The 16,518-nt window shown below is 43.6% G+C and overlaps 1 protein-coding gene across 1 annotated transcript in view; it reads right to left on the bottom strand.

Annotated features, from left to right (window-relative positions):
* LOC113107434 (protein dispatched homolog 3-like) overlaps positions 1 to 16,518 on the bottom strand; it is a 57,156-nt gene that overhangs the window by 31,848 nt on the left and 8,790 nt on the right. Inside the window, exon 2 of the mRNA XM_026269934.1 lies at positions 623 to 1,615. Within this exon, the coding sequence (XP_026125719.1) occupies positions 623 to 1,607 (985 nt within the window). The 5' untranslated portion in view covers positions 1,608 to 1,615. The remainder of the gene's footprint in view (positions 1 to 622; positions 1,616 to 16,518) is intronic.

The raw sequence follows: 16,518 nt of genomic DNA on the forward strand, positions 1-16,518 counted from the left end.
TTGGTTCACATGCCGCTTAAACTGAGGCATTACAGTGATCTGTCATAACACATTAATCAGTATTTATAGTTTTAATTTATGTTAAAAAAAAGACAAAATGAAAGTCGGGACTTGGTTTTATACCTTAAGTAACCTGCTCTGTCTTGTCTGTCGGCGTGTTGTCAGAGTCCTCTCAGCTCTGCAATGTTTTTTGCACTGAACCAATTAATCAAGGTTTTCAGGATCATTGGAAACTTACAGGTAAGTGTGTATAGGATATAGGTCTATAGGATATTGGCCAACCGGGAGCAAGATTGGACTCCCCTGTTATATGTTAACCAAGGCTAACCCTACTTGCAAACCAGGCCATTCCAGTTTAACCTGGTCCAGCTGGTCTGTTTCTGCTCCAATATGTCTTTTAGATTAGCAAAGTCTCCACCAACTGGGAGTCCAACTGGTCCAACTATTAAACCAACTTGGACTAGCTAGAAACCATAAAGAACCAGCTGCAGCTTATCTGCTGTAATTAAGCTGCATTTTACTCGATATGCTGTACAGCATTCATAAGTATTCAAGTAAAAAATAAATGAGGATTACTGAATTGTTAATTTAGAGTGGGATAGTTTGGCCCCCAATGACTTACCATGTATATCGGCTAGATCAGGTCCCATTCCATCATAGTAGATCTTCCCCCCACGCTCACTGGGAAAAAGGTAGGACAGGAGGGAGCTTGGAGGGGAGCAGAAGGAAGGTCCCAAAGGCAAGTCTCGCAACATCTCCAGTGGCTTCCAGCAGAACTGTTGAAACTGAGGGTGCTGCATTAGAAGTCTCTCTATTTGATGAATGGTGTGAAGGCGTTCGGGGGTGAAGATGTTGTTATCCTTGTCGCCCTGGGCCACGAACACTAGCTCTATCCTCCACAGAGCCTGGGTCTGGAGGTAGGAGTAACCCGCAAATCTTCGCTTCCTTATTAAGGGTGAGTCTGGTTTCCCACAATCCCCAGCATCACTCGAATTGAGGTTTACTGCTATGTCAGGCTTTACAGATTCTATCTTTTCCTCTTTAGTCTTGTTGTTTTTCTCATTTCCAAACTGTCTGTTGTCATTGTGTGCCCCTGGCTCAGTCTGTCCCAAGATCCCTGCAGGTTCTGTGACATTCACCACTGTAGAGACGTCCTTCCCTTTTCTGTTTACCATGAGCAAAAAAAGGTCCCTCAGAGCATTGGCTTCAAGGTCAAATCCCTCTGCGTCACGCCTGTGCCTGTCCCAAGACCCCAACTGACTTTTCACGGCAATGGTGAGAGCGTCAAAACGTTCTGCCGAGGCATGACTCCTGACCTCAAATGCACTGTAAGAAAGGTCAATGTCTAGAGGTTCACAGCGAAGGAACATATAAGCCGAAAGGGCGAAGGGTACCAGAAATCCCATGGCCAGAACCAGTCCGCTCACCCAGGGTTGCGTGTACACCTTCCCAAAAGCCCACCACAATCCTTTACAGACCTGCTCATTTCCAGCTGGTTGTTCTGTGTCTCCTGTTCCCTCCTCTTCCTCTTCCTCCTCTTCTTGCTCTTCAAACTCACTTAGGTTCCAGGTACCTTGGAGCAACAAGGGTTCATCTTCCGAATCCATAGCAGTCACTACAACAAAGACATAAAACACCTACATTAATGCCTTTTGGCCTTCTGGGTGCTCCCGTTTGCATCTGGACAGGTGAATACAATGATAAAATGCTTTTGATTTACGGAGCATCCTTAAGAGTGTGGCAGGTTATTCTCAGCAGGCCGCTGTTAAGACAAGGACACAGCCGTTAAGGCTGTCATTCTGTAAATGTAATCGTGGAAGGTTTTTGGCCTCTGGGTAGTGAGTGGTGAAAAGAAATGAAGGAAACAGTGAACCGAGTCTCAAAGGCCAGCGATCAGGCTGGCAGATGGTTTGGCCTCTGGTATGAGATGCTGAACCCAGAGGAAGTATGTGTGTGTGTGTGTGTGTGATAATATATTCTGTGTGTGTGATAAGAGATTTCATGGTAGTGGACTGTTGTGAAACTATACAGCCATATCTGCAGTAACATTTTGAGAGCATGACTGTTTTCTTTGTGAAGTTATTTTCATCATAATTTAGCACATTTAAACCATCCTTCCACAATTACCAGTATTCTACTGTGAAAAAAAAACTAAATTGCACTCCTCAAAAAAGAAAAGAAAATCCATCCCATATGAATTACATTAAAACAAGATATTTATTTAAAAAGTACAGATCATTTTTTTGATCTAGCAGTATTTGGGTTAGGGCTGCACTATAAATTGCATGCGATATTTAATGTACATCTTGTCAGTTAAGCCGGTTCTTTAATCATCTCCATTAACTGCTTGCTTTCACATGGAGCAGAATTAACTACTTGGATGTTTTCTAAGGCCCTCGGATGTAGTGGGCCCTAGCCCCCAGTTGAAACCACTAATTTTTCTTAAACAAAACATCAACTGACAAGACATAAAATCAGAAGTATTTATAAAAGGTTTTACACATCTTAATTGCCAATTAATCTATTAAGTTCTGACAAAATAATATTTGCAAGCTATTTAAACTACAAAACAATATGGATTCATGCTGATATTGTCAAAAACCCGAATTTGCTCGGAGCATTTATAAAAACTTTTTCACGCACAAGAGAGAGAGCGAACTGGTGAGAGAGAGAGCAGGGACAGAGAGCCAGAGATAACATGCTATCAGCAGCTGACACACAGTAGGCAGCATCACTGAAAATTAAATCATTCAACTAGTCTAAGCCTGCCCAAATGCTGACAGAGAGACAGCAGTCCAATGTTAGACCTGCCTAATGTACAATACAGCCCGAGGCACTGTGAAACTGATCTGGTACCATTTCATTTTCAACACAGATTGCCCCCAGAGCCCAGTGTGCAAGCACAAGGCCAGGGACTCATTGACTTTTAGCAGAGTATAGAGCCCAGGGGCTGAAAGAGAGAGAGAGAAAGGAGGAAGACAGACAGGTACAGATGCTTCATCCCCGTATCTTTGGCCCACAGAGATTCTGAAGATTTTTCCTGCTGGGATCAGATGGTCTATGGTGGATCGATGCTTGATTTAGGCATTAAATAAACCCTCCTGGAAAGCTGATAAGCTGTTGAGGTAGTAATTAGCATTCTGAGATAGGAGCCATTTAAAAGTCACCTTTCAATGCACAAACACCGTAGGCTAAGCTCAGGTGTTCATCTAGAGTAACCTCTATGGGCTCTTATGAGATGGATGCTTCATTTGAAGTATTTGTTTGTTGTCTTAAAAGACATTTACAGCTCATGTTCAACAAAATGTCATAATTCATCCCAAAAATAAAATCCTATCACCATTCACTCCCACCGGTGCTGTTCGACAAAATTACACCCATCAAGACTGCTTGATTGATTGATTGATTGATTGATTGATTGATATTTATGGTAGGTAGTGCTGGAAAAAGATGGGAAGTAATGTGAAGAGATTAAATGACAGCAGACCTTCATTTCCTTCATTATGTCTAAAACATCTAAAGGAAATATTCATCCATGATTCATTCTGAATGTGTAATAATCTTCTGGTGACTGCAAGTCTGTCAATTATCATTTGAATATGCTCAGCTGATCAATTTTTTCTGTATGGAAAATAAATCCTTCAATACCATCAAAATTCCACCATGAAATCAGTAAAGAACTATGATGACAGGATCAGGATATAATTAAACATAATCATCAGTGATATGATTGCATTGGATTAGTTTTGCATTCATCAAAGCAAAACCATTCAAGAAGTTCTAATTGTTTTTTGTCTTAGTAAAGCTTTTGATTTAGACATGATGACAGCATATTGTGTTTCTCCACAGGAGAAGATGGTTATTTTGAGCAGGATATTTGGTTGGTGGCATCTCAAGAGGATGAGGACCAACATCTGTTTTCACAGTAGGTAAAGAGCTCAACGTCTGCCTCAGCAGAGGACAAATTCATTAGGCTGAGAATACATTTTTGGAAAAAGCGAAAGAGACAGAGGAAGATAGATAATATAAAGCTACATTCACACAGTCAGTGAACCTTGAAGTTGTAAAATATATGTTAAGATATATCTTTTTATTACAAGATAAATGCTCTGTGTGTGTGTGTGTGTGTGTGTTCACTACTCACTGCTGTGTGTGTGTACTTGGACGGGATAAATGCAGGGGACAAATTCTGAGTATGGGTTAACATTCTTGCCACATGTCCCTTCGTGTCCCATCACATCATATTATGTCACTTTATATAAATAATAATTATTAAAGTGAAAGTGACATTCAGCCAAGTATGGTGACCCATACTCAGAATTTATGCTCTGCATTTAACCCATCCGAAATGCACACACACACACACACACACACACACACACTGTGAGCACACACCCGGAGCAGTGGGCAGCCATTTATGCTGCGGCGCCCGGGGAGCAGTTGGGGGTTCAATGCCTTGCTCAAGGGCACCTAAGTCGTGATATTGAAGGTGGAGAGAGAGCTGTTCATGCACTACCGCCACCCACAATTCCGTCCGGCCCGAGACTCGAACTCACAACCCTTCGATTGGGAGTCCAACCCTCTAACCATTAGGCCACGACTTCCCCAAAATTAATGTATTAATGTATAAAATAAGTATATCATTTAAAATATTTTATAATATAAATTATATAATATAAATACCTTTTAAGTTTGTGATGTTGCACCACATGACTTTATACAGTCTTAACTTGTTTAACAGTCACGAGGCTCTCCAGTGGCTTTCTCCTCAATGACTGTTTCTATCGTTTTGTCTAGTTTAGTTTAGTTTTGTTCTTTCATGGTTTTTCTCCCCATGTGTTCCGTGTCCCTGTTAACTAATCATTATGATCTCCATTCCCCGTCAGTTCCCACACCATCTCCCCGATGAGAATGATGTGAGCGCATAGAAGATCTCTGCCCCCTGCACAAGCAATTAATCTGAGAATGGCGAAAGTGCCAAAAGGACAAGGAGAGGGTGCCAGCCCCTGAATCCAGTTCAGAGCGCCCTCCAGTGCCTGCCCCAAGATTGTGCCTCTAAATTCCCGCTCCGCGAAAATACCCGCCCTCCAACATGCTCCAGCCTTTTCCACCGCTGTCATCTGGCAGCCCCTCTGCTTACTCTCAGCCCACCATCTATGTGGTGCGAGCTCCGCGGGACTGCCATTCTCCAGCGTCGCCGTGGCTGTGGTCTCCCTTGACTCCACCTCCAGTCTCCGAGGCCTGGACTCCGCCTCGGCCCGTTGACCCATGGACTCCACCATTGGTCATAGCTCCCTCCTCTACATCATGGCCCCGTAGTCCACAAACTCTGCCAGGCTCCCTTGTCCCTCCGGCTCCACCTTGATCTAGTGTCGACCATCTTGTGTCTTGGGACTCCACTCCTCTGGTTTCGCCATGTCCCTCTGGCTCCGTCAGGCTACGTCAGGCTCCTTCATCCCATTGGTACCACCTCAGTCCTCTGTCGCTCCGGCTCCACTGCAGCCTCCCAGATACACATCTTCATGTCAGTCGCCAGTGCCAGTGCGGTGGCCATTCCTCCTCCATGGCTCAATCATCTCTTCCCTGGTCCTCCTTCGGAACCTCCTCTTTAGTTCCAACCCATCCCCCCCACCTTCTGTTTTATCCACAGAGCGAGGTCACACCTTCCAGGAGGGGGGAGTAATGTCATGCCTCTGGATTGTTTTTGTTGTGGTTTTGCTCCCCATGTCTCCCTGTTATCTAGTCATTCCATGCACCTGTGTTCCCCTGATTGTTAGTTTGATTCCCAGGTGTGTCTTGTTCTTCCCCATTATCCTGTGTTTAAAAGCCCCAGTCCTTTCAGTCCTTTCCTGTGTTCCAGTCTGCCACGTGCTACTTCCTGGATATTTTGGATTAATAGACTATTGTTGTTCGTGTACTGCTGTTCTCCTCGCTCCTCACCACTATGACCATCTACACCACAAAAAAATAAAAAATGAGCAGCTACAAATCGTTGTACTTTATGTAAGTGCCACAAACCCGGTCCTGCTTTGAAAATCCCACTTCCTATTCCAGATCTGTCACAAAATGATTTGTGAATCTTTCTTGGGGTGTAAAATGTGGTTGCACCATTTTCTGAGATATATAGCTTGTTGTGGAAATCCTAGAGACTGAGAGTAGTCATGATTAATTCAGTGCTCCCTGATGACCTGCAATCCATTTGTTGTATCAGCCGTGATACTAAACAGCTTAAGAGACAATGTAAGATGTTGCATTCTGACACCTCAGTTAATGAGGCCCATTATTTACAGCACAGCACCATTATGCATGTTTTGCACATTTGCTATATCACTTAAATAAACATTAGTTGTCCCCAGATCATAGGGGGGTAATACCTCTTACGGCGTCAAATACACCAATTTATCATTCACACCAAATACACATACCTGGTGCTGACCACAGCAGCTTTGTGCAATTCAGGCTAATGTTCGTTTTGACAGCTGAGAGTCATGATGCTTTGCTAGGGCTGTATTTTGATGCTGAGAAGACAGAAAATATTCTGAAATGTCAACATGCCAGTTCTAATTTGTTCTAATATTTGCTTAATCGGTATATTCCAAAATAACCTGGTGCAATTTCATAAGACCAATTACAGCAGGTGCTGTCAGAAATATTCTCTTGTACCATCTCTTACAGATGCAATATGTATTTTCCCACTTCAATAATGTTGTACATCAAAAGAATTACAAACAATTGGCCTAGAAAATCAGTTTTATGCTCCATAACCCTTGTGAAAAAGACATGCTTAATTGTACTGTATATATATATATATATATATATATATATATATATATATATATATATATATATATATATATAGATAGATAGATAGATAGATAGATAGATAGATAGGTAATAGATAGATAGATAGATAGATAGATAGATAGATAGATAGATAGATAGATAGATAGATAGATAGATAGATAGATAGGTAATAGATAGATAGATAGATATAAATGTAAGTGTAGTGTGTCATTTAATGTTACATTTAAAGCTAATATTTAAATGTATTAAACTGCAAAATACCAATAAGTACTAATTAAGTAACTCAAAAAGCACTATTAAATTCAACAAATCACAATTAATATAAATGTAAACTATTTTGATTTAACTTAAGTAAAGTAAGTAAGCATCTGAAAACAGTACACTCAGTTCACACTAGTATATATATATATATATATATATATATATATATATATATATATATATATATATATATATATATATATATATATATATATATTATAATTGCATGAAAAAAAGCCATAAAAAAGCTGTTATTCTACTTTCACAATATTAGATATTAGTATACTGCACTAGAATTGACCAGCAAAACAATAACAAATTCTTAGCCCACCTACTGTATTTTATATTCTTTACACTATTCTTCCAGTTCTTGCAGTCGTTTTTTAAAGTAAGCATGAAAGGCTTTTCCAGACTACTGCACAATATATAGAATTCTTAAAGATAAAGGTTTTTCTTTTTCTTTTTCCACTGATGCCAAAGAATCTGTTTTGAGATCCTAAAGAACCTTTCAGTGAGAAGTTCTTTAAAGAACCATTTTTCGTTTATAGAATCTTTTAATGATCTCCTTTGAGGAATGGAAAGCTTCCATGAATGTTAACGGTTCTTCATGGAACCATTAATGCCAATAAAGAACCATTTGTATTTAGAAGTGTAGAACATAAAATAGCTGACGTGAATGTGTATAAAAACAATTAATCACAGGGATGTGACTGAAGTCAGTTACTTCATTCAGAATAGCACAGATAATGACCAATTTTATCAATATATATATATATATATATATATATATATATATATAATAATTTTTTTTTTTTTTTTTTTTTTTCATTAGAATCAGTTACTCCTTGTGGTTGCTGGATAACAGAGTCAGGATGTAACCTGTTGTAGATAAACCTCTAAAATTCCAATGCAATAATGAGTGTTAAGTAACTGGGTGTATGAATGACAGCAGGATGCAGTTTCTGTATATTGTGCACCTTTCAGAAATCAGAGCTTGGCAGGAGTGACTTCAAATAAGATGTGTATTTAAATATACAAAACCCTTCAAGAGAGAAATACAATCCAGTGCTTCTCTGTTTTACTCGCTCCCCGAGCCGGTGAGCAGACGTGTGATGTAACACTATGTCTACATCGAGTGCGTCGCAACAGCTCGAGGCTGTCTGTACTGGACGCGTCTGAGGAATAGAGCGAGAAATCACTATACTGACTCGTCCCACATTAACTGTAGACAGTTTCACTGATTATAAGGCTTTCTGTAGGTCTTTGTCCAATTGGAGTGATTCCTTATTAAAGCCGAATTGTTAAAGAGGGCAATCCATAGGAACAAAATATACTACTGTCATGGAACGTTCTGCTACGCCCTCCTCTGGCGGTATCAGATCCCTCTCTCCTGAATATTAGGACTGCATTTCCCAGTGTCCCTCTCCCCAATCATCCCCGTCTAACCCTGCTTAATTATCTTGATTACCTTCTAGTATTTTCACCTGCACCTTGTGTTCTCCCCTTTATATTGACTGCTATTCCCTTTTATATTTTGTGAAGTTTTGATTTACCCCTGGTCTGTATTGTTAGTATCTCTGATCGTTGTTACCCTATTGAGGAGTTTATCTAAGTTCTCTACGAACGTCTGCTTAAGTTCCTTTTCATTGCCAGCCTGAGTTTATGTCAGCTGTTCTCTGCTTACTCACCTGTATTAATAAACTGCTGCAGATGGATCTAACTGACTCCGCCGTTTCATCACAGAAAACTTCACCAACTCAAGATCCAGCAGAGTTTCGTCACCTCGCCAATGAGGTTTCATCCCAGGCAGCGGTGCTCGCTTCACATCAGCGGCAGCTGGTAAAACTAACCTCGCTCACAGAGGAACTTGTCAGATCTGTTCAGGCACTAACCCCGCAGATTGCAGCGGCTAATCAGGCCGCAGCTCCCACCGCACCTGTCCCTCTGCTGCCAGTCGTGAGTACGATCTCAAACAATCCAAGATTATCCCTGCCTGAAAAGTATGACGGTTCACCCTCCACTTGCAAGGGATTTTTGTTGCAGTGCGAGCTCTATCTAAGCCAGCAGGCTCCAGAACATCGCACCGATGAGGGCCGCATCTTTCTCATCTGCACCCTGCTTACGGGAAAAGCGCTGGAGTGGGCAACGGCACTATGGTCAGGAGGTCAGCTTACGTCTATTTCCTATGATGCTTTTGTCACCCTATTCAGGGAGGTGTTTGAGCACCCAGCTGGAGGAAAGGATCCAGGGGAACTGTTACTCGCCCTGCGGCAAGGGAATTCCACTGCAGCGGATTACACTCTCTCCTTTCGTACGCTCGCCGCTCAGACCGGCTGGGGGGAGGATCCTCTCAAACTACTGTATCGGAAGGGGTTGAATACGGATCTGCAGGGGGAACTTGCTTGTCGTGATGATGGAAAGACTCTCAGTCAGATCATGGAACTTGCCATCCGGCTCGATCATCTCATCCGGGCTCGCCGCACTCCAGTCAGGACCAGCCTGAATTTCAACCCGGTATGCACCTCAGAGCCCGAGCCCATGCAGATTGGATACACCCAGCTCTCCGAGGCGGAACGTGAGAGGAGAAGGCGCAATCGTTTATGCATGTACTGCGGTCTGGCTGGTCATTTCAGGGCTTCCTGCCCGGTGAAACCCACTTCTCGGAACCCCGCTGCGGTGAGTCCACGTTCACTCTCTTCCCAAGCTCTCATTGTGGCAATTTCGTTAATTATTAATGGGCAGGTTATAAAATCGAGGGCTTTTATAGACTCGGGAGCTGCTGGAAATTTTATTGACGCAACCTTTGCAAGAACTCATAAAATCTCTCTCCGCTCTTGTGAACCCTCTGTGACAGTGACAGCTTTGGACGGGCGCCCCCTGGGGACAGGGGAGCGCCAGTACATCACACCACCTCTCACCCTCAGCATCGGCTCGCAACATAGGGAGACCATCCAATTCTACACTATTCATTCACCACTTCATCCTATGATTCTGGGGTTTCCGTGGCTGGAGAGACACAACCCGCAAATTTCCTGGTCTGAGAGGAGGATTACCCAGTGGTCTTCGTCGTGTCTGAATAAATGCATGCCCGCTGTCCAGGGTCCTGAATTGAGTGCCAGCCCCTCCGTGGACGTTAATCTACAGGAAATCCCCGCTGTTTACCATGACCTTGCCCAAGCATTCAGCGAGCGGGAAGCCTCACACTTACCTCCCCATCGTGCTGTTGACTGTGCTATTGAGCTCCTGCCGGGTACCATGCCACCACGCGGTCGTGTATACCCCCTATCTCAGCCAGAGACCGAGGCCATGAATTTGTATATAGAGGAACAGCTTGCCAAAGGCTTCATTACCCCCTCAACATCTCCTGCTTCTGCCGGTTTCTTTTTTGTCAAGAAGGATGGGGGTCTCCGACCGTGCATAGACTATCGGGGTCTCAACGAGATAACTGTCAAATACCGGTATCCTCTTCCTCTGGTCCCAGCTGCTCTTGAAATGCTCCGCACGGCCCGATATTTCACAAAGCTCGACCTACGAAATGCTTACAACCTTATTCGTATTCGGGAGGGTGATGAGTGGAAGACGGCGTTTTCAACAACCACCGGCCATTATCAATATCGGGTCATGCCGTTCGGCCTTTCCAACAGTCCTTCAGTTTTTCAAGCGTTTGTCAACGAGATCTTCAGAGACCTGCTCAATCGGAGTGTAATTGTGTATATTGACGACATCCTGATTTATTCAGACAACCTTGAGACGCACGTTCAGGATGTGCGAGCTGTTCTCAAACGCCTCATCGAGCACCAGTTTTATGCCAAGATACAGAAGTGCGAATTTCATCAGACGCGGATCTCGTTCTTGGGTTACATCATCAGCGCAGACGGAGTTGTGATGGATGACAAAAAGGTACAAGCTGTGGTTAACTGGCCTCGTCCCACGTCAGTAAAAGAGCTTCAGCGCTTCTTGGGCTTCGCAAACTTTTACCGCCGATTCATTCGAAATTTCAGCATGATTGTGGCTCCTCTCACTTCTTTACTCCAAGGAGGAGGAGGACGTTTCCGCTGGTCATCGGAATGCACTGCGGCATTTGAGAGTTTAAAGAAGAGATTCACCACATCACCCATTCTCCATCACCCAGATCCTGAGAGAGAGTTTATTGTGGAAGTGGATGCTTCTAACACGGGCGTGGGTGCCATTCTGTCACAACGTCATGGTAGTCCAGCTAAAATGTACCCCTGCGCATTTTATTCCCGTAAACTCAATGCAGCCGAGCGCAACTATGATGTGGGCGATCGAGAACTTCTGGCGATGAAGGCTGCCTTTGAAGAGTGGAGGCACTGGCTGGAGGGGGCGTGTCATCCTTTCACTGTGCTTACGGACCACAGAAATCTGGAGTATCTCAAATCCGCCAAATGTCTGAATGCTCGCCAGGCGCGCTGGTCTCTCTTCTTCTCCCGATTTAATTTCAGAGTCACTTTCAGACCAGGTTCTAAGAACGGCAAGGCGGATGCTCTCTCACGTCAGTTCGACAGTAAGGACGAGTGTTCTGAACCAGTTCCCATTCTGCCCTCATCTCTCATTGTCGCACCAGTACAGTGGGATCTAATCACGGAGGTTTCTACAGCTCAGCAGAAACAGCCCGTACCACCGGAATGTCCGGGGGACCGCCTCTTTGTTCCTCCCGAGCTCCGCGACCGTGTCCTCCAATGGGTTCACTGCACTCCCAGCGCGGGGCATCCAGGTATCACGGCCACCACTCAGCTAGTCTCCAATCGCTTCTGGTGGCCTTCCCTTCGAACTGACGTGATCAAGTTTGTTCATCAGTGTTCCACCTGTAACATGGTCAAGTCTTCTCACCTGAAACCAGCTGGTCTCTTACAGCCTCTGCCGGTACCGCAACGCCCTTGGTCCCATATCGCCGTGGATTTTGTCACGGACCTTCCTCAGTCCCAGGGTTTCAACACCATCCTCTCGGTAATAGACCGGTTTTCAAAATCATGCCGTTTCATCCCTTTGTCTGGTCTTCCCACAGCCTTAAAGACCGCCGAGGCCCTCCTCAATTGTGTTTCGGCTTTTTGGCCTTCCTGAGGACATTGTAACTGACCGAGGCCCTCAGTTTACTTCTCGTGTATGGAGGGAACTATGCTCAAAGCTCAATATTAACGTAAGCCTCACCTCGGGCTACCATCCTCAGGCCAACGGGCAGGTTGAGAGGTTGAATCAGGACCTAACTCGTTTCCTACGGACCTATTGCCATCAAAATCAGCAGGAGTGGAGTCGTTTCCTTGTATGGGCTGAATACGCGCAGAATTCGTTAGTTAAGCACGCCACTGGACTGACACCGTTTCAGTGTGTCCTGGGATTTCAGCCTCCGCTCTTCCCGTGGGCGGGCGAGCCCTCCGATCTCCCGGCGGTAGATTCCTGGCTTCGGCGCAGCGAGACCACTTGGGATGCTGCTCATGTGCATTTACAGCGGGCCATTCGCAAATATCAGCACTACGCGGATCGCAGGCGACGCGGGGGTCCCCGGTACCGTCCCGGGCAGTGGGTGTGGCTTTCAGCCCGAGATCTCCGTCTCAAACTACCCAGCAAGAAATTATCCCCTCGCTTCATTGGTCCTTTCAAGATTCTGCGCCAGATCACCCCGGTCTCATTTAGGTTGGCTCTTCCCTCTCATTACAAAATCTCACCTACCTTTCATGTGTCTCTTTTCAGACCCGCAGTCACCCCCAGGAGAGAGGAGGGTCAGGAGGGGAACACACAGGTGCAGAATCCTCCCATTGAGGTTGGCGGTGCGGAGGCCTACCGGGTGCGAGCAGTACTGGACTCCAGACGACGTGGTGGGGCTTTACAGTACCTTATTGACTGGGAGGGGTACGGTCCAGAGGAACGGTCCTGGGTCAGGTCGCAGGACATTCTGGACCCCTCTCTACTTACCAGCTTTCATCGTGACCATCCTGACCGTCCTGCTCCCAGACCCCGAGGAAGACCCCACCGACGTTCTGGTCCTCGCTTCCGGAGCCGCTCGCAGGGGAGGGGCTATGTCATGGAACGTTCTGCTACGCCCTCCTCTGGCGGTATCAGATCCCTCTCTCCTGAATATTAGGACTGCATTTCCCAGTGTCCCTCTCCCCAATCATCCCCGTCTAACCCTGCTTAATTATCTTGATTACCTTCTAGTATTTTCACCTGCACCTTGTGTTCTCCCCTTTATATTGACTGCTATTCCCTTTTATATTTTGTGAAGTTTTGATTTACCCCTGGTCTGTATTGTTAGTATCTCTGATCGTTGTTACCCTATTGAGGAGTTTATCTAAGTTCTCTACGAACGTCTGCTTAAGTTCCTTTTCATTGCCAGCCTGAGTTTATGTCAGCTGTTCTCTGCTTACTCACCTGTATTAATAAACTGCTGCAGATGGATCTAACTGACTCCGCCGTTTCATCACAACTACTATATAGTGTAACATTTAGTATTGTTGTTTGAATAATAAAAAATATATATGTTAATGTTGGCATATTTGCTACAAGTTAACTATACAGTGAACAAAATTACATTTTTAGTTTAGACAAACATATGCTTTAGGCCACGTCCATATTTGGTTTTATCTGAATACTGATACTAGTACAAATAATTTTGCCGATGTTACAGATACACGCCGCTAGTTACCAGGGTCTATTTGGATTTGATGTTGATATTAAAACTTCCTTGCTGTGAGTGTGGCTGGTTAAAAGGGTTAATAGCTGGTGGAAAACAGTCCCCAGTAAACTCCTGCTGAACGTCGCCTGAGACTTCATCCATTTACTTTAAGCATGCATGCTTGCAGGACTGAAACAGTGGCAGATATAGCATATCATGAGCACATTAATTATGGCTGCTCTTGTGCTGTTGCTGTGCTGTCATTGCTGGTCCCCATGCGTGAAAGACACCGGGACTCTGTACTCGCAGCTGAGAAATGGGCCAGACCTGCTCTTTTCTCCCTGCTTGGGTTTTTCTTTCTCTCTCTCCCTCCTGACTCGTGAAAATGAAAGACTGGGAAGAAATGTCAGTTTAGTTAGTTAGTTACTTAAGTAATGTTAGGTTTAATTTCAAACAAAAGATGTCTGTTACATTTTCAAGCCACATGATAGTTTTCTGTGATTAACAGACCAAAATGTAGATAAATGATTAATTTTAGGTCAGATGTTCAATTCCCAAAAGCATCTTTAGCTAAGTCTTGTTAGCTAAAACCAAGTTAAAGTTGTTAAAGTTGCATGATTATGAACCTTCAACGATAAAGTGTTTCCCGAAATCACAGTTCTGCATAACATTCATTCACAATCAGCATTTTGCAAAACTATATGCTTGGAACTACAGCTCTCGACTTTTGGTAGAAGCGATAATAACCTTGGCCTGGTGTAAAGTAAACTTCGCAAGCGGTTGACTTTTCTGCTTCAGTTCCGTGGTTTGCGATTTCAACAGCAAACCAAAGTGAAGATTCAAAGCCACTGTTCAATTTGACACTATTTGCCTTGATGCTGCCGTCGTGATCCACTTTATGGAGCTATGAAAATACTCAGCTGACCTAAATTGACCCAAAAGTGCTGTTGCCAAACTATTACGAGAATGTGCAGACTCTGTTATTTGCACTGTCCGTGGTTTCATCCAGAACTCTTTACTGTGTGTTTTAATATCCTTCTCTATCTGAGAAATAAAGGGAATGTAATATTTATGGAGCAGTAGCTTACAGCTGTAGTTCAATACATTGATAAAAAGCCTTCATACTAAGCGTGGTGGGATTCTAGTCATTTCTTTCTCCCTGGGAGCCGTGCAAGTGGCGATATCTAAATAGATTCAGCGGTTGATTGACAGCGCGGGGATGAGCTGTTATCGGCTGGACCACAGTGTTGTGTTTGTGAACTACATCTCCCGTGGTATTGTGTTTTTTGCCACACTGTGGAAGCCCAGCATGCTCTCCGCCTGTCACAGAACTACATTAGCATCCATGATTGACAGAAAAGGAAAGAGACTTGGCAGATATTCGAAACATAATAAACCTAGATATTTTAAGGTAACAGCCGCTCCCTAAAAGTGTGAAGTAAGCAGTCCTACATTTCTGTCATATTTTGTTGATTCTTCCAGTATGCTTAGTAGTATGCTGTCTGGTATGCCAGTATACAGTATTGTTCAAAATAATAGCAGTACAATGTGACTAAATAATCAAGGTTTTTAGTATATTTTTTATTGCTACGTGGCAAACAAGTTACCAGTAGGTTCAGTAGATTGTCAGAAAACAAACAAGACCCAGCATTCATGATATGCACGCTCTTAAGGCTGTGCAATTGGGCAATTAGTTGAAAGGGGTGTGTTCAAAAAAATAGCAGTGTCTACCTTTGACTGTACAAACATTTTTTTTTTTCTGGGATTTAGCAATCCTGTGAATCACTAAACTAATATTTAGTTGTATGACCACAGTTTTTTAAAACTGCTTGACATCTGTGTGGCATGGAGTCAACCAACTTGTGGCACCTCTCAGCTGTTATTCCACTCCATGATTCTTTAACAACATTCCACAGTTCATTCACATTTCTTGGTTTTGCTTCAGAAACAGCATTTTTGATATCACCCCACAAGTTCTCAATTGGATTAAGGTCTGGAGATTGGGCTGGCCACTCCATAACATTAATTTTGTTGGTTTGGAACCAAGACTTTGCCCGTTTACTAGTGTGTTTTGGGTCATTGTCTTGTTGAAACAACCATTTCAAGGGCATGTCCTCTTCAGCATAGGGCAACATGACCTCTTCAAGTATTTTAACATATGCAAACTGATCCATGATCCCTGGTATGCGATAAATAGGCCCAACACCATAGTAGGAGAAACATGCCCATATCATGATGCTTGCACCTCCATGCTTCACTGTCTTCACTGTGTACTGTGGCTTGAATTCAGAGTTTGGGGGTCGTCTCACAAACTGCCTGTGGCCCTTGGACCCAAAAAGAACAATTTTACTCTCATCAGTCCACAAAATGTTCCTCCATTTCTCTTTAGGCCAGTTGATGTGTTCTTTGGCAAATTGTAACCTCTTCTGCACATGCCTTTTTTTTAACAGAAGGACTTTGCGGGGGATTCTTGAAAATAGATTAGCTTCACACAGACGTCTTCTAACTGTCACAGTACTTACAGGTAACTCCAGACTGTCTTTGATCATCCTGGAGGTGATCATTGGCTGAGCCTTTGTCATTCTGGTTATTCTTCTATCCATTTTGATGGTTGTCTTCCGTTTTCTTCCACGTCTCTCTGGTTTTGCTCTCCATTTTAAGGCATTGGAGATCATTTTAGCTGAACAGCCTATCATTTTTTGCACCTCTTTATAGTTTTTCCCCTCTCTAATCAACTTTTTAATCAAAGTACGCTGTTCTTCTGAACAATGTCTTGAACGACCCATTTTCCTCAGCTTTCAAATGCATGTTCAAGAAGTGTT

This window comes from Carassius auratus, chromosome 8 (assembly GCF_003368295.1).
Source record: "Carassius auratus strain Wakin chromosome 8, ASM336829v1, whole genome shotgun sequence".
Lineage (NCBI taxonomy): Eukaryota > Metazoa > Chordata > Actinopteri > Cypriniformes > Cyprinidae > Carassius > Carassius auratus.